The sequence below is a fragment of the Nicotiana attenuata genome, chromosome 2 (assembly GCF_001879085.1).
Source record: "Nicotiana attenuata strain UT chromosome 2, NIATTr2, whole genome shotgun sequence".
NCBI lineage: Eukaryota > Viridiplantae > Streptophyta > Magnoliopsida > Solanales > Solanaceae > Nicotiana > Nicotiana attenuata.
In genome coordinates, this window is record NC_031990.1 from 65,975,400 (window position 1) to 65,995,273 (window position 19,874).

Sequence of the window (19,874 nt, forward strand, 5' to 3'; positions counted from 1 at the left end):
CGTTCGCGATAGTAGCCTCGCGTTCGCGAAGAAGAACGTGCCTGGGCAGATATAAGATTTCAAATCGAGGGTTTAGCCATTTTTATCAAAACTTAAGCTTGGGAGCTCGGATTTGAGCGAGATTTGGAGGGATTTTCAGAGATATCGATTGGGTAACGATTCTTGACTCATTTTTGCTTGTAACCCATTAATCTAAACATGAATTTATCCTTTAATTTCGGAATTTGTATGAAAATTGGGGGAAAAGTTCCTAGACCAAGAAATTGAGTTTTGATTGGGGATTTGACATCGGATTGGGATAATTCTGATATGGTTAGACTCCTGAGAGTGTGAGGATTCTGAAAATATAAATTTTACCCGATTACAAGACATGGGCCCGAGGGGCGTTTTGGTCATTTTTCCTAGTTTCGCGTATTAGCTTAGAATTTAATTGTAGAATCAGTTACTTGAAGTGTTATTTACATTATGAAATTTAATTGAATAGATTTGGGTCATTTGGAGTCCGATACTCGTGGCAAGAACGTGGTTTCGGGTTGACATTTGAGCCGTTCGAGGTAAGTGGCTTTTCTAACCTTGTGTGGGAGACCTTCCCCTTAGGTTTGATATATTTAGTAATTGAAATGCCTTGTACGTGAGGTGACGAGTGCGTACTTGTGCAAATTGCTGGAAATCCGGTTTTCTTTAAGTACTTATTAGTATGTTTCTTCTCCTGCTTTTATTACTTGTACTACTAAGCCTGTTGTTAGCTTAGGAAAACATGTGTAAGTGATTTAATTGCCTTAATTGTTCAATCTGTTTACCTGAACTCTGTGCAGCATGCTAGGCTAGAAGTATTTGTTGCCTTAATATGGAATTTCCCTTCTCTGAATATTTTCTTGCTGCCGCTGTGTATTTACATTGGGACTACGGATGTGGGATTCCGGTAGCTCCCCCCCCTCCCTTGTCTATTTACTTTGGGACTACGGGTTAGATTCCCGGTAGATCCCCCTGCAAATTTACTTTGGGACTACGGGTTAGATTCCCGGTAGATCCCCCTCCACATTTACTTTGGGACTACGTGTTAGATTTCCGGTAGATCCCCCTGCACAGTTATATGGAACTACGTGAATGCACCCGGTAGATTCCCCCAGTACTGGGTATTTATATTTGGGGACTACGGATCGGGATTCCGATAGATCCCCTGCGCATTGATAGTTGGACTACGGGACGGTATCCCGGGAGATCCTTCGAACACATATATGATGGACTACGGGACAGTATCCCGGGAGATTCACTGGATAGTTGTAATTGGGACTACAGGACGGTATCCTGGAAGGTGCCCCAGTTATTATCTTTGTGTTGAGCTATATTCTTTCCGTGGTTTGTTTGTCTCTGTTCTAGTTGTTGTTGTTCTTCCAATTCTATGTTATTTCTTACTATTGCACTTATTTATACTGTTTATTTCACACTTTTAACCCTTATATTTTATTTAACCTTAGTAGGGCCCTGACCTTCCTCGTCACTACCCGACCGAGGTTAGGCTTGGCACTTACTGAGTACCGCTGTGGTGTACTCATGCCCCTTTTGCGCATGTTTTTCATGTGCAGATCCAGGTACTTTCGCTCAGTCTTATCATTTTTAAGGCGAGGCGCTTCTGTAGAGACTTCAAGGTATATCTGTCGCGTCTTCAGACCGAGGAGTCCCTTTCTATTCTCGCTTATAAGTATTAGCCCTTCTGTATTTCTTTTCTTTGTTAGACAATCTGGAGTTAGAGCTATGTAGTACTTCTTAGCTTGTGATTCATGGGTTTCCGGGTCTTGGATTTATGTGTTGGTTTTGAGAGTTAAATATGGTGTATGCCGAGCGGCACATTTATATACTGGATTTCTTATTTCTGCTTTAAATTGTTTTACTTCCGCAAATTTTGATTTCTTTTTCGCAAATTTAGGCTTACCTAGTCGTAGAGACTAGGTGCCGTCACGATGGTTCACGGAGAGCGAACCGGGGTCGTGACAAGTTGGTATCAGAGCTCTAGGTTCATAGGAGTCATGGATCACAAGCCGGTTTATTAGAGTCTCGTTGATCGATAGGGAGACGTCTGTACTTATCTACGAGAGGCTATGTAACTGTTAGGAAAAATTCCACTTCTTTATTTCCTCATCGTGAGACTTGATTCCTTGAGGCTTATGCCCTTGTTTCCTTCCTAGTCAATCTTACTCGACGCGAACCGCTTGTTATAAATCGAGAATTGAAGAACTGTAATGGTACTACAAATGTGGTGCGGGATGTTTCTCCCTGTATAGTTGGGTGAGCTATTGTCGTCGCCTTGCGGAATGATTTTTCTATCGTTTCGGCTCGATAGTTGTGCTCCTAAGAGCTTGGAGGCTACGCACGGGTTGCTATGATGCTCGCGAACCGGGGTCGGGACAAAAATTATATTCTGTATATATATATATATATATATATAGTTGGGTGAGCTATTGTCGTCGCCTTGCGGAATGATTTTTCTATCGTTTCGGCTCGATAGTTGTGCTCCTAAGAGCTTGGAGGCTACGCACGGGTTGCTATGATGNTATTCTATATTTATATATATATATATATATATATATATATATATATATATATATATATATATATATATATATATATATATATATATATATATATATATATAATTTAACTATTGTATGAAAGTTGAACAATATTGTATAAAAATTATATTTAAGTTATATGATATGGTAGTTGTATATAATTGAGTAGAAATGATGTAACAAAATTGTAGATAACTTGTAGATAAATTTTATAATATATAATTAGTTGTATGGAATTTGTTTTTACTATGTATAAATCAGATACAAAATATACAAAAGACATATTGTATAAAGTTTGTATTTAAGTTGTATGTTATTGTAGTTGTATTTAACTGGGTAGAAATAATGTGGGAAAGTTGTAGATAAATTGTATAATATATAATGAGTTGTATGGAATTTGTTTTTACTATGTATAAATCAGATACAAAATATACAAAAGACATATTGTATAAATTTTGTATAAAACTTGTATTGAAGTTGTACGATATGTAGTTGTATATAACCGAGTAGAAATAATGTATGAAAACTGTAGATAAGTTGTAAATAAATTATATATTATATAATTAGTTGTATGAAATTTATTTTTACCATGTATACATCAGATAAAAAATATACAAAAGACATATTGTATAAATTTTGTGTTTATGGTACTTAACTATTACGTGATGATTGAATTCACCAAATCTGTATCGATTATTTCCATTTTATTTCGCTTAAGCAGACGTATTCAAAACTAATTTTAGAAATTTATTTTTATTTTTTTGGGTTTTTTTTCCTTATAGAAAACTGATATTTCCAGTTCATATCTACTGAGTGCAAAAGGTGTCCCTAGAGTAATGGACTACAATTACATTTCCCAATATTAGCATTGATGAATCTGATCTTCTTGCCTTGAAATCATACATTTCTTCTTCTGATCCTAACATGGAATGGTGAAAATTTCTTTAGATAACTGTGAATATCTTCAAGAAAGGCTTCCGATCTTAACTTAAGCATTACATAACCTAACTGATTTTTCATGAAGGTTGTCGTTTATTTAAGTTGTTCAATATTAGGCTAATGTTAATGTTAAACAGCTCAATACCGTCTTCAAATCTTGTTTTCAATTACGATATACTTAATCAATTACTTAATCAACTATGTCACCAATTGTATATAAGAGGATAATTTTTAATTGTTAAAATACATATGATTCAGATTTAATCATTTAGTTAGTGCATACTTAGTTTCAAAGTAAATGGTAATATCTGGCCTATTACCAATTGGAACTAACAATAAACTTTATGGATAAAAAATAGATCATCAATTAAAAGAAAAGTAATGAAAAGAATGTCAAAAATGGAGATGCGGTTGTTATCAAAACTCATTTTTTTTCCTTATGCCGGAGAGAAGAAGGGAGAGAGGAGAGAAAAAAGGAAAATGGTGTAACTAAATCCCTTGATTGAAGGCACAAATAATGGATTGAGAGCCTTTTAAGGTGGATTGTATATATTTTGTAAACAAAACTTGTCTATGCCGGGTAATTAACTAAACATGAACATTTAAGGTAATAAAGTTTCCAATAGTATATAGGAATGATAAAAGGGAAACTTTCGTTCCTATACCATATAGGAAACTATATTACCAAATATGTTCATAGTTTGCATATTACCCTTCATGCTAATAGTATTTCTACAAAATATAGACCATGCATTAAATAAGGAATCATTGTAGCTGTAGGCTTCCTTATTTAGGCACTAAAATTGGGGGATTAAATATTCTTTCAGATCTTCCAAACGCAAATCACGGACATTAATCTTCTTCGTCAGTTTCGTTTCAAATTTAGTGTCTCTACATCAAACGCAATTATTCTTCTACAATTCAAAAACGAATTGATTATTCTTCTACAATTCAAAAACGAATTGATTATTCTTCTACAATTCACAAATCAAAAACGACTAAATCTTCTACAGTTCTTCTACATCAAACGCAATTATGTCCAAATTTTAGTAATACAATGTAAAGGAAAAGAGAGCAGCAATTCCACCATTGACAGCCATTAAAAAGCTTGAAAGCTTTGAATTCAAATTTGGGTTTTCAAAAATCATTATTTGTTTGGATTGGGCGTTGTTGAAAATAATTGGGAATATGGTTTGGAGTTTATATCTCAATTTTGAGGGGTTTTGGTGAAGATTAGACTTGGTTTTGACTGAATTTCAGATTGAAACTCGAAGAAGAAGAAGAGGAGGAAGAAGAAGAAGAAGACGTATATTGCAGAAATTGTAGAAAAATTGTAGATAAATTGAAGAACAATTGTGGACTGTTGTTTATTTATTTTTCTTTTATTCATTTACTTATTGTATGAAAGTTGAACAACATTGTATAAAAATTGTATTTAAGTGGATGATTTAGTACTGTTTTGGACAAAAATATGTATAAAAAATATGAAACATACATTTCAGGGGAAGCATATTGAGTCCAAATATGTACCAGTTTGTAAATATTTAGTAGATAAATTATAGATTATTTGTATTCTGATTGTAGATGCTTTATTTTCTGTTTTCACAAATAAAAAAACGACTAAAACTTCTAGAAATCTTCTGCAAAAAGCGCAATTATGTCGAAAATCCCAATTATGCTACAATTGAATGGGAATTGGGATATTAAAATTCAATGTACCCAGTTTGTAGATATTTTGTCGATAAATTGTAGATTATTTATATTCTGATTGTAGATGCTTTATTTTCTGTTTTCATAAATCAAAAACGACTAAAACTTCTACAAATCTTCTGCAAAAAACGCAATTATGTCAAAAATCCCGATTATGCTACAATTCTGTGATTCTCCTATATGCTTTTGTTACTCCTTACGAAACTGCTATGCTAAATATGGAATCCAAAAAAACATGATGAAGGGATAGATCTTCTTAAGAAATTTTGTAGATAATTTGTAGAAACATTGAAATTCTGTATTTTCATAGTAATTTTTCAAATGATATGTAGTTTTGTTGTAGATTAAATGTAGAAAATAAGCCATTGTGAGTCTTATTTGACTCATTCCTCACATTCAACCTATTCTATAAATTCACGCCTCTTTAAATACAATACAACCATACTTTCTTGAATTTAAAGTTTTAGCAATATATATAACTTAAAAAATATCTTCTCCTCTGCACAAGTTAGCTCCAAAACAGACGAAATGGAATAGCAAGCTTCCATCAAAACTTTTAACACAAAAACACAAAGCTCAAAAATAAATAAACAACAGTCTACAATTTTTCTACAATTTCTGCAATATACGTCTTCTTCCCCAATTATTTACAACAACACACAATCCAAAAAAATAATGATTTTTGAAAACCTAAATTTGAATTCAAAGCTTCAAAGCTTTTTAATGGCTGTCAATGGTGGAATTGCTGCTCTCTTTTCCTTTCCTCTTATATTACTGAAGGAACCCGAGATCATAACCATCAAAAGTTATTGCTGTGTATGAAACTTTGAAGATTTGACTTCAATTTTGACTGGTTGTAGAAGAAAAAACCTTGATTTTGGACGTTAATGGTAGAGGGTTTCAATTGTTTTTCTGGATTTAGCAGAGGGTTTTAATTGTTTTTCTGGTTTTTCTGGTTTCTAGGTGTGTGGTGATACGTGGGTGAGGGTGTGGGGTTGGGAGAGAGAAACATGGGGGGATGGGGATTTGAAGGAATATACGGTACCATAAATTTAGGAGTGATATAAGGTACAATTAATGTACAGTTAAAACACTTTATGGTATAGAATTGGTAATTAGGTATACTAAATATAATTATATCAAACCTTAAACATTGAGGGTAATATAGTTTCCTATATGGCATAAGAATGTAAAAATTCCATGAAAAAATCCATTTTATCTGTTGTCATACTATGCCATTTTCCCCAAGTATAATGAGGCCATAGATTGGGCCTCTTGACGATGGCCCGAAGGTTCCTCTAAGTAGGCCGTACCGCTAAAACCTGCACGAGCCCAATCTACGCGGTATACCCATTGAAAACACCAGTTAACTTCATATACATTTAAAATATTTGTTTTACTTTCTATACCTACTTTATAAAACTTTATTTACTTTTTACATCTTTAATATATTTATATGCCATTAAACAAATTCCACCTTTTAAGGGATTAGATTATCTCTCACTCCAACTTGATAAATTAAATCCCTTAAAACACTCCATCATCCCAAAGAATTAGGATTACAAATTTGCACGAAACATCTAACCCCAATGATTTCATGTTCCAAATAAACAACCCCCTCGAAGCCTTTCCTATGACATGTGGGTGCAGAAGGAGGAAGAATATTAAAATAGAACATTTATTTTGTACAAGACAATACCTCTTTATCATTTATTTGTTAGATGAAGTGTTTCATCTTTTTTGTTTTTCTCTTACATCTATGTAAAAATATTTTAGTTTGTGATACACTATCTAAGCTACTTAAAATATTAGAATATACTATTCAAACCAATACACCACAATATTCTAATTAAAATTATAATATTCAAATCGAACGCGCGACAATATTCTAAGTTGGAATACAATATTCAAACCAAACATACCACAATTTTCTAATAGAATACAATATACAAACCAAACATACCAAAACATTTTAATGTGCGATACATTATCCAAACCAAACATACCAAATTACAATTGATTAATGAAGAATATAGTATTTAAACCAACACATCATAATATTATAATAAAGAATACAATATTCAAAAGCAAACATATCACAATATTCTAATTTGGAATATAATATTCAAATCAAATATACCATAATATTCTAATTTGAAATATAGTATTCAAACCAAATATACCACAATATTCTACATTGGAATATAATATTCAAATCAAACATACTTTTATTTATATCTATTTTGTATATATTATTTTACTTGGAATATTAAAATTCTTTATTAGTATACAATGATTAGTTTACTGTATATTTTATAGAAGAAGATAAACTTCTATAACGACAAAGGTTCCCATAGTAAGAAAAATAATTTATGATAATTTTTTTTTATTCTTTAGTTTTGGTCCAAGTTTGAAACAGAAAGAGTAAAATTTTCAATGGATTTGCTTTGTATATATAGCTTCCGTTAATTAAGGGGACATATTTATTAGGTAGTTATTGTTCATTAATTAAATAGGTATGTGGGGTAATTATTTTATGTGTACTGCATGTAATTTTATAATTGAAGTATAGTGTGTTAAGGGTTATTGAAAGGGGGTATACGGTGTAACTTTTCAATTTTCTTTTCATATAAACTGGAAAATAATGACTTCGTATTTTCAGTTTGCTCCTCCATAAAAGAAAACGCTGTGTGTTCCTTACTCCAATCGCAAAAGCAATGGGTGTAGCAAATTCTTCGCGTGGAGTATTTGCTCTTATTCTATGGCTCCTCTTCGCGTTATGTCGCACTTCGACCTCCATAGTCCACGCCGATGAACTGTCTTTAGGTAACATTCTCTTAAATTCTAGGGTTCTGAAAACATTCATTCTCTTTTTCTTTTTCCATTGCCTTTTCGACAGCCCACAAGCAACTTGCTAGGAAAGTTTTTGAAGTTCTTAAAATTATGAGTGTTTGGAACTTAAGGAGTTTAGGTTCTTGCTTTAGGATTTTAGTCTTTATAACATAAATCTGTGTGCACTTATTTGCATAAATAATTTAAATAAGGGCTTATTGGTTTTGACGTTGAAGTTGCTAGAGTTTGACAGTTAATTTGAAACTGTTTTTGAATTTCGAGAATATTCTTTCTGATGAGATAAAGTAGAAAAAGATATGGTGTCCGGGCCACCTTGCCCACACATCAGTTAATTCTACCGGCTAAATGCTACCTTCCACCATGGTAACTTTGCCCACCAAGGTTTGGGCAGATGGTTAGAAATCACCTAGTGTCTTTTTGTCTCCGCTAGTTCCGATGAGATAAAGTAGGAAAAGATACATTTTCGGTTAATATTTAGGATTCTTTGTCACTTATCAAAATGGGACTTTGAAAAAGATACATCTTTTGATTACTTGTAGGCTTTCTTGTTGCTTATCAAAACTGGGACATTGAAAAGATACATTTTTTTATTAATTTTAGGCTGTTTATCGACACTTGTACATTATATATGGAATAAGAAAGAGGCTCCTGAGCTCCAGTGCTAGATGGAATGGTTTTTCTCTAATAACTTCTGTCTCTCTTTTTAGTTCAATTGTTATTATTAGTGCTCAAATATCTGTAATACTGATCCGGGATGCACTAACTTCGTGAATTAGTACTAGCTCGTTATTTTGTTCTTTGTTTATGTTATTATTATAGTTATGCACTTGCACATCGTGTTCTACCTCTTTTTGTTGAGTTCACTTGGATGCCTCAATCTCGATTTTGATATCGAGAGAAAGCTTACCCAGCAAGAATTGGTAGTTTTTTTCTGATAGCACCTCCTTTACAGTGGGTAGTTCCCCTGCATAAGTCCAATATTGAGGATATGATGCTGATTGGTAAGAGGTTGTCTTTTTTGGGGGTAAGAGACTAAAAATGATCCTTTGGTGAAAAAGAGTTGCATGAAGTTTTCAGCATTCCCTTTTGACGAGCTTTAGTACAGCATAGAGCCAAGCATGTGCTCCTAAAAGGCAATATAACATGTTTATACCATGTAATGGTAGATTTTTCTTTCAATTATTAGATGCTGGATTAACCTATTATACGTTCCTTCTTCTTTTTTGTATCCAGCAGTTGTATCTCAATCTACCACTCTTGAGATATCTCCAGGAATAGTGGTGGAAAACTCTCCTGGATCTAAGCCAGGAACTAAAGTCACTTGTGAGAGAGTTCAAATCCACGGCTTATCAAGGCTAAAGAATCTGAAAAAGTATGCCCATTCAGTGAAGGTGAATGTATCATATATCAATCCAAGTGGACGTCAACCTAACGCTGAGGTCTGTTTCCATAGGTGAGCCACTAACACTTTGTTTCTCTGTTATTTAAATTCTGAGTACAAATGAAATTTCGACGGATGCTTCTTGTAGTCTATTTCATTCTTTCTGTTGACCAGTAGTTTCAGCATAATGACTTTTTTGATTGTGAAATATCATAATGGATAAGTTGCTGGCAGCTTGATATATTTTCCTCATGGCTGCTTTTGTTATTGGTGAATCATTGTTTTTCTACAGATCAGAGAATTTCATTAGTTGCATTAAGATTCTGTCAATAATATCTCTCTCTCTCTCTCTCTATATATGTGTGTGTGTGTGTGTGTGTGTGTGTGTCTATCATCCTTCTTCTAATCCTACCCAGCTCTTTACACAAATACGTGATTAGTTTTTGTCTTAAATCACATCGTATGTTAATTAATCTCCCACCTTCTGTATACTTGTTACTTGTGAAAGTTGTGTCTGTTTGCCTTATAAAATATTTAATGGTCTGATACATATTTAAGAATCTGGTTATATTACAGGCAAGATCTTTATGGTTGAAGGGACACTTCTCTCAGGAATTAAACCTATGACCGTCCTTTCTGCTGTGTAGTACAATGTCTAAGCTAATATTGATGTCTAATACTGGTGAGTAATTACTAGTATCAGCCACTTATCGCCCAAAAAGAAAAAACTACTGGTATGACCTGTCTAATGATAGTTGCTTTTGCTTCAATGTTTATGCTTCCTGAGCTCCTAAAAATCAAACCTCTCCAACTGAAATAGCATCTGATTGTAAAAGACAGCTAAAGAGGTAGATACCTTTTGAAGGTCTGATAGGTATAGGTGGTCCAGTTCATCTTTAATGTCTTAAAATAATGTGTATGTTTATAAGTTATTGAGGGCCCTTTTCAACTTTGCAGGAATCAATCCCTTGAAATTGGGATGTGTCCGCCAGGCCAATGGATGAAACTAACCAAGGGTTCATGGGTGAGATCTATGTCACCTTTCGATGATAAGTTCTTGGATATTAGAATGACAAGCTCGTCTAAGCAAACTCTTCAGGTCTCGCTGCATGAAGGTTTGTTCTCCCTGTTTCAATCTGAAATTGACTTCTTTTTTGTTTTTGTTTTTCCTTTAGCATTAGCTCTATTAATTGACTTTAATATCCTTTTCTGCAGATTTTTTTTGGTATCGTGTCATTTTTCTGGTACTGGGAGTACTGTTAATTACTCTGGCATCCTTCCTTAGCAAGTCTCTAGTATTTTACTATGGTGGTGCTATGGCAGTAGGGGTTTTTCTTGTGGTACTGATGGTTCTTTTCCAGGTAACTTCGTACCCTTGCATTCTCAAAGAAGTATCCATAGTTTTATATAAATATCCCTTTTTCTGAGTGCAAAGGGGAAGGAGCCTTGCGCTAGGTTGCTGCTTCTCTCTGTTTTTTATATTAAAGAAGCATTGAAGGTCTTGTTGGGATTGTTACTTCAGTTTCAAATCTTGACATGTAGTTCAAATCTACAAGCAAACTGTTATAGTTGATTTCAGAAGCTAAACTACTTTGTTAACTGTGTATCTGAGATAATTATTTTTCTTGTAATGAGAAATGTTTTGTAACGAAAAATTGCAGAGTAGCACCATAGAAGTTTCACAGTAATGCTCATACAATTAATCATGTGTGAACAGAAGATGGATCTAGAACTTGCAAAAGTTCACCCAAATGTTGGCTGGAAAACATAAAGAAGAAGAATGTGAGAATGCACGGGAGAAAATATTATTATTGACACATACAATGAGCCCTATATATACATAACATGTCCTACTCCTAATACATATGGGATTAGGGTTATTTACTCCTATTTACATAACTATTCTAACACTCCCCCTCAAGCTGGTGCATATAAATCATATGTACCGAGCTTGTTACGTATGTAGTTAATACGAGGACCAGTGAGGGACTTGGTGAAAATATCTGCAAGCTGATCATTCGATTTCACAAACTTTGTAGTAATATCTCCCGAAAGTATCTTTTCTCTAACAAAGTGACAGTCAATCTCAATGTGTTTAGTTCTCTCATGGAACACTGGATTTGATGCAATATGAAGAGCAGCTTGATTATCACACACAAGTCCCATCTGACTAATCTCACCAAATTTCAACTCCTTGAGCAACTGTTTGATCCAAATTAGCTCACATGTCGCCATAGCCATCGCTCGATATTCTGCTTCTGCACTAGACCGAGCAACCACATTCTGTTTCTTGCTCTTCCATGACACCAAATTTCCTCCTACTAAGACACAATATCCAGACGTAGAACGTCTATCAGAAGGTGATCCTGCCCAATCAGCATCTGAGTATCCAACGATCTGCTCATGGCCTCGATTCTCAAACAATAAACCTTTGCCTGGAGCTGATTTTATATACCGAAGAATGCGAACAGCTGCATCCCAATGACTATCACACGGAGAATCCATAAACTGACTCACAACACTCACAGAAAAGGAAATGTCAGGTCTTGTCACTGTAAGGTAATTTAATTTACCAACCAACCGTCTATATCTTGCAGGATCGCTAAGAGGCTCCCCCTTTCCTGGCAGAAGTTTAGAATTCGGATCCATCGGAGTATCAACAGGTCTACAACCTGTCATTCCTGTCTCCTCAAGAATATCTAAGGCATACTTTCGTTGTGAGATCACAATACCCGAGCTAGACTGAGCGACCTCAATACCCAGAAAATACTTTAGTTTTCCCAGATCCTTAGTCTGAAAGCGTTGAAAAAGATGTTGCTTCAATCAGTGTTTGGAAAAGCGCGCGCTTCGTCGCTTAAAGCGCGAAGCGACGCGAAGCGATAGAGTATCGCTTTTCTGTGCCTAAGGCGACGCGAACAGCTGAAGCGCACGCTTCAGAGAAAAAAGCGGCGAGACGAGCGAAGCGACAAAGAGACTAAGCGATCGCTTTTGAAGAAAAATCGCATCTGGGCCTATTTTTTTTTTTTAAAAAAAAAAAGATTGGGTCTGTTTTTAATTTTATACAAAACAAACCCCTAATGCTGCGCGACATAACAGAACACAATTGCTGCGATTTTCTCTCTTCTTCATCGAAAAATTAGGGTTTTGGGACAGAAAGTTTCTGCTTTCTTTTCTCTTCTTCATCGCAGCAGACCAGCACCAGTCCACAGCTCCAGTCGACCAGTCCAGGTAAATTTTCTTCTCCTTTCTTCTTCTCATTTTTTTTCTTCTTTCTTTCTTCTTCTCATTTTTTTCGTCAACTGACTCGCTGGGCTGGAGTTCTGTCTTCTTTCGTCCTTCTTTCTTCTTCTGAGTTTTGTCTTCTCTTTTTTGCTTCTTTCTTTCATTATTTATAATTTATATATTTTATATTTTTCAGTTTATTTGATTTTTTAGTGTATATTTCAGTAATTAAAATTAATTATTATATATGTTATATTTCAGTTTATGTGATTTTTTTAAATGTATATTTCAGTTTGTATAATTAATTATTATATATATTATATGTATTTTCAGTTTATTGATTATGTTTTTTCTTATATCTTAATAGGATATTAAAATGTTGATTCTAGTAATTTAGTAGCTTTGATTTTGCTTGTCCTATGGTTTGTGGATGATTTGGTGGTACCTAGTACCTACTTTTAAGTATTTAAATTGAAGTTTTTGATTATTTATAAATTTATATTATGTTTTTTAAGAATTGCGCTTCACTTTAATAAAGCGTGCGCTTCGCTTTGCGCTTCGCGTTTGAAGCGAAGCGAGCCCTTGTCGCTTTTTTGCTCTTCGCGCTCTCCAAAACACTGGCTTTAATTTAGTAATAACATCCTGGTCATTGCCGGTAATAACAATGTCGTCAACATAGACCACCAGATAAATACAGAGACTCGAAGCAGAATGCCGATAGAATACAGAGTGATCAGCTTCTCTCCGAATCATGCCAAATTCCTGGATAACTGTGCTGAACTTACCAAACCAGGCTCGAGGAGACTGCTTTAGACCATAAAGTGACCGGCGCAAGCGACATACAAGGCCACGAGACTCCCCCTGAGCAACAAACCCAGGTGGTTGCTCCATATAAACTTCATCCTCAAGGTCACCGTGTAAAAAAGCATTCTTAATGTCCAGCTGATAGAGGGGCCAATGGCGAACAGCAGCCATGGATAGAAAAAGGCGGACTGATGCTATCTTAGCCACGGGAGAGAAGGTATCACTGTAATCGAGCCCAAATATCTGAGTATATCCCTTGGCAACAAGACGAGCCTTAAGACGATCAACCTTACCATCCGGACCAACCTTGACTGCATACACCCAACGACAACCAACAGTAGATTTACCTGAATGAAGAGGGACGAGCTCCCAAGTACCACTAGTATGTAACGCAGACATCTCGTCAATCATAGCCTGTCGCCATCCTGGATGAGACAATGCTTCACCTTTAGACTTAGGGATGGAAACAGAGGACAAAGAAGATAGAAAAGCATAATAGGGTGATGACAAACGATGATAACTCAAACCGACATAATGGGGATTAGGATTAAGGGTGGTCCGTATACCTCTCCGAAGTGCAATCGGTGTACTAGGAAGAGACAAGTCCGCAGCAAGAGCAGGGTCAGGTGCAGGACGTGAATTAGCTGGGCCTGATGCTGGGTGCGGACGACGATGATATGTCAAAAGTGGTGTTCCTGTGGCAGGGAGTCTAAGAGGAGCGCACGAGGAGCTAACTTATCTTTTCCAGGGGCTAAGTTATGAACGAAACAAGTGCTCCCAAAAACACGAGGGGGAACAGAGTATAAGGGTGATTGAGGAAACAATACGGCATACGGTATCTGATTCTGGATGGGAGAGGAAGGCATCCGATTAACTAAATAACAAGCTGTGAGAACTGCATCGCCCCAAAAACGCAACGGAACATGAGATTCAATGAGAAGTGTGCGAGCAGTCTCAATGATGTGCCTATTCTTTCTCTCTGCAACCCCATTTTGCTGAGGGGTATAAGGACAAGAGGTCTGATGAATAATTCCTTGAGAAGTCATAAACTGCTGAAATTGAGAGGATAAATATTCTAAGGCATTATCACTGCGAAAAGTGCGAATAGAAACACCAAATTGATTTTTAATTTCAGCACAAAAATTCTGGAATATAGAAAACAACTCAGAACGATCTTTCATTAAGAAAATCCAAGTACATCTTGAATGATCATCAATGAAACTAACAAAATAACGAAATCCCAAGGTTGAACTGACTCTACTAGGGCCCCATATATCAGAATGAACTAAAGAAAAAACAGATTCTGCACGACTCTCAATACTACGAGGAAAGGAGGCTCGGGTATGTATCCCGAGCTGACATGACTCACACTCTAATGTGGATAAACTAGACAAACTAGGCACCATCTTCTGAAGCTTGGATAAGTTTGGATGTCCTAAACGTCTATGAATTAGGTCCGGAGGATCTGTAACTAGACATGCCTTGGAGGAGTTTAGTGAGTGAAGGTAGTAAAGGCCTTCTGATTCAAGTCCTGTTCCAATCGTCTGCCCCGTACTGCGGTCCTGCATAATAAAGGAATCATCAATAAAATATATACCACAATGGAGGGCACGAGTCAAACGACTAACAGATGCAAGATTAAAAGGACAGCCAGGGACATAGAGAACGGAATCTAGAGTGACAGAGGGTAGGGGATTCGCTTGTCCAACTCCTTTTGCTTTGGTTTGAGACCCATTGGCTAAAGTAACAGTGGGAATAGACTGTGAATACGCAATATTTCACAAAAGTGATTTATTACCAGAGATATGATCAGAAGCGGCTGAGTCCACAACCCATTGTCCAAGAGTACTAGACTGGGAAACACAAGCAAAAGAATTACCAGCAACAGGAAGTATCAGTCTGAGCAACAGAGGCTACTTGTGGAGATGTCTGCTTACTTGCTCGATACTGAAGGAACTCATTATACTCCCCTTCAGATAAAGAAAATCCCTGGTTACCTGTAGTCTCAGTCTGAGCAACATAAGCATTTTTGGGTGGGCGGCCATGTAAAGAATAGCAGACGTCACGAGTGTGTCCAAGTTTATGACAATAAGAGCACTTGGGTTTAGATCTTCCAAAACGACCTCCTCCTCGTCTATTCTCCATAGTATGAGATGCCCGATTGTCCACTGACTGGGATACGAGGACAGATGAGTCAAGTGTCTGTGATGAGCTCACTGGGTGACTTGGTGCTGCAGCAAGGCAAAGTAATCGAGAGAATAATTCATCAACTGTGGGGACAGTCGGACTAGCCAAAATCTGGTCACGTACTGAATCAAGGTCATTAGGGTGTCCAGCGAGTGTAAGAACTAGAAACATCTTCTGTCGTTGCTCTTGTTGCTTTTCAATACTAGCAGAAACTGGCATCAACGTCTCAAATTCTTCCATGACTGCCTGTACTTGTCCCAAGTAAGTAGACATATCCAATTCCTGTTTCTTCAAGCTTGTCATTCGCGATATTGCATCATAGAAACGAGATATGTCATTAGTGTATAAATTACGAGCCTTTTCCCAAACTAAATAACATGTCTGGAATGGACGGAACAAGGGCATCAACTTGGAATCAATAGATCGCCACAGGATACTACATAATTGAGCATCTACCTTCTCCCACAGTGTTTTGGCCTTTTCATCACCTTCGCTAGCCTTTTTTGTTAAATGATCTTGAACTCCTTGACCTTTACACCACAACTCAACAGACGAAGCGCAAGCTAAGTAGTTTGAACCTCCCATTAAAGGTTCTGAGGTAATCATAACACCGGAATTGCCAGAACCCGGGTTTCTAGACCCGAAAGCATCAACTCCCAAAGACATGGTTGGATTATCACCAAATAACAAAAAGAATCAACTGACAATTCGCTGAAACAGATGAAGGAAACACTGTGTTTGCCGGAAAAAATCAGTGTAGTCGCTGGAAAAACCCAAAGTGGTCGGAATTGAAAAATAAAATTATGGGTAGGCTCGGAATTTGAGGGCGATCCAACTGTCCTGAAAGAACTTCGTCAAAAAATGGCCGGAAAGTGGTGCATGCGCCGGCGCGTGGGCTCACGCGCGTGAGCTTCTGGTGGCGCGTGGAGGCGCGTGGAGTACTGTTTGCCGGAGATTTTTTCTGGGGTTTGGTCGCCAGACAGTGGCGACTCTTGTGGTAGTGTTGGATTTTGCACAACACTGACAGAGACAAAGCAGACGCAAACAAGCTTGAAAAAGTCGCCGGAAAAAGGGTTCCGGCGACTAATTTCTCTTCCCGGAATCGCTGGAATTTATGCACAGCGATAAATCTCTCACAATTGCTCTGATACCATGTGAGAATACACGGGAGAGAATATTATTATTGACACATACAATGAGCGCTATATATACATAACATGTCCTACTCCTAATACATATGGTATTAGGGTTATTTACTCCTATTTATATAACTATTCTAACAAAGAAGAAGAAGAAAGCTAGCAAAAATGCTAACATTGTTAACAAATTTCATGATATCGCCTTACAAAGGAAAGTCTGCTCAGAGAGTTTCATGTCTTAAATTTGTTTAGCATATTTTTTTAAAAATGTTTCGATCTTGGAGCCAGTCAAGAAATTGAGGGTGCCTGATTCACAATTTTGAACACTACCAGTAGAAACATTATTCCAACTAACAAATGAATCAAATGATGTATGTCATCCTCAGCAATGTTAACTAAGCATAATAAATTAAAAGTACATGTTGAATATTTTTTATTTGAGCGATGTGCATAGCAGCTATATACCTTGTACGAACATGCGTAGATGTATGCACCTACGTGCATATCATGCTTCTATGTTTAAATTTTCTGATTGACAGTTTGGTACTTCTGATGACAGGGGATGAAGCTTCTTCCGACTGGTAGGAAGAGCTCACTAGCAATATTCCTGTATTCATCCATTGTGGGTATCTCTCCCTAGTATAAGCATACTCTTAGCATTTATTCTTTATACGATTCTTTTAAAATTTTACAATTAAATGTTGCTATTTATTTTTGTTCAGCTTGGTGTGGGATCTTTCTTTCTACGCTATGTGCCTCAATTGTTGCGTTCAATACTTAACGAGATTGGTATTGGTGAAGACATGTACAACCCTGTATGTAAGTTCTTATTGTTGGTTCTATTAGTTGACTTACTCTTTGGAATGTTAGGGTTTGTCCACTCATTTTGTTCAATCTTGGGTACCTTTTAGGAAAACCTTTTGCTAAGGGTTCTCATGCCAATGAAAATCCTCACATCACTTGATGTTGAGTGGTTCTCATGCCAATGAAAACCCTCACATCACTTGATGTTGAGTGCGTCTATTAGTTAAGTGTCCGAAATTAATGTCAGAAAAGCATATGTTGCAAACTCCTACTGTTATTTCACGATAAAATATTTGAATTTTTGTTAGTGCGATCTGCGTTTGGTTTCTGCACTGAGAATTCTGCTTTCCATGGAATTTTGGATGACATGGACTAATCTTTTGTTGCAGTTGGCAATATTTCTGCTGCTTTTCCTCGTAATTGCTGGAGCTTGGTTGGGGTTTTGGGTTGTTCACAAACTTGTACTTGCAGAAGACGGATCCATTGACACCGGAGTATCTCAGTTTGTCGGTTGGTCCATTCGAGTTTTTGCTTCTGCCTTGATTCTTCAGGTCCTTTTTTTAATTATTACTACAGATCCATTTGGTCCTCCAAAGTTCTCTCACTTTTTGGTCTATAGCCCTTACTGGAGTTTAATTGGACAGTTACATAGCTTTACTTTTTCTTCAGAGTTCTCTGGATCCTTTATTGGCTGCGGAGGCATGGATATGTGGAGTGTTGATTTCCTCAATCTTGAGGAAATTAATCCGTCCCAAATACGTTCTACGCTTTTGCAAGTGAGTCTTCCCCTTTTTTTCCCCCAATTTTTTAGCATCCTTTCACCCAATATTTTCTAGTTGATGCTTATGTAGTTTGGTTTTTAAAAAAAATTCTATTGTTATATATATGGGGGTAAACCTTTGCTTCTGCAGTTGCTTCATATTTTCACATTCCGGTTTTCATGCAAAGCAGGAATTTATCACAAATAGACACGAGTTATCTCTGGGAATCTCAGGATTCATACACATCACCGATAAAAGGGTCATATGGTTCCAGGATTTCCCAGAGAAATCAGAATGACACAATCAGCCGAGGTTAGCCTAAATTAGCTATTACTTATTAGTAGATGAACTGAAAAGTTGAAGGTGGAGCTTCTCTTATGTGTTTTTCCTGCAGGTTCTCCTATCAAGCCGTCAAGCTTGTTATCAGAAACAGATACATTCTATTCTACATTCCACAACACTCCTGAACGGAAGAAACTTTCAAAAGATGAGTGGAATAAGTTAACTAGAGACACCACAAAGAAGGCTATGGAAGAGCTTGTTTCTTCCCCAGATTTTAGCAAATGGGCCGTTGCTCACGCAGATAGGATTACTCTAGCTCCAAAGAAAGAAACAACCGCTAGGCAGAGAAGGTGGTACCAATGGCTATGACCATAAATGTAAAATTCTAGTGAGTGGAGATCTTAGGTGTCCAGACTAGTAAAATGCTGCACATTTTCAACTTAGGTAGTGATTCCTTCTTGTAACGTATGTATTGTGGTGTGTCTACATTCTTATTAGTTTGAGCTAGTGTAACCTTATTGACTTGTACAAGGCACTGAAACTGACTACTTATTTTCGTTGAATGTAACAACTGGATTATAGAATGAGGCATTTTGCATTGTAGGTATCCTGTGGGTTTACTCACAAATGTGAGATGACTATAATTTTCATTTACAATGATGTAACTGTTTCACCCTGGTGAACTCATCTGTCATATGACATGAGCCATTGGTGATTATTACATAGTTTCATTTAGTTTTTAGCACTCTCTGAACTCCCAAACGGGCAAACCATTATACTGTTTTTGTCTTTGTTTTTTGAAGTTTTTAAATTGCTAATGGCTCACAATACTAAATTCTATACACTTGGAGAAGAATACCTAGCAACAAATTATAGGTTTTGAGGTCAATAAAATGGTGACAATCACGGGAGTGACAAGGGCATTGAGTGGTTTTTGCCATTTATTTTAAGCTTTTCATCATAGAAAAATTAAAACAAGGTGAATACTCCAGAGAATTTGTGTTACAAAGACAAACTTAGAGGAAAGTGTAAATTTTAAAATTAGAAATTGTTTTTGTCTTAAATAAATTTCATAAACTTCTAAAAAGATAGTAACAAATATAGGGATATTGGACGGAAACAAAATTATTGCGTATTGCGTTAGTAATTGGTGTATATTGTATACATAATCTGTACTTTTCACAATTAATTCTGTACTCGTCACAATTAAACATTTTGATGA

The 19,874-nt window shown here is 36.2% G+C and overlaps 1 protein-coding gene across 2 annotated transcripts; it reads left to right on the plus strand.

Moving 5' to 3' along the window:
- LOC109211763 lies at window positions 7,853–19,335 on the plus strand. Of its 2 annotated transcripts, none has more exons than XM_019375335.1 (10): window positions 7,853–8,045; window positions 9,306–9,525; window positions 10,411–10,568; window positions 10,669–10,814; window positions 17,365–17,427; window positions 17,528–17,620; window positions 17,999–18,160; window positions 18,279–18,385; window positions 18,561–18,682; window positions 18,765–19,335. In XM_019375335.1, exons 1-10 carry the CDS (start codon window positions 7,937–7,939, stop codon window positions 19,019–19,021), a joined length of 1,437 nt encoding a protein of 478 aa, XP_019230880.1. In that variant the 5' UTR covers window positions 7,853–7,936; the 3' UTR covers window positions 19,022–19,335. The 2 variants fall into 2 exon arrangements, with proteins under 2 accessions (XP_019230880.1, XP_019230887.1); XM_019375342.1 differs by having other exon boundaries at window positions 9,309–9,525.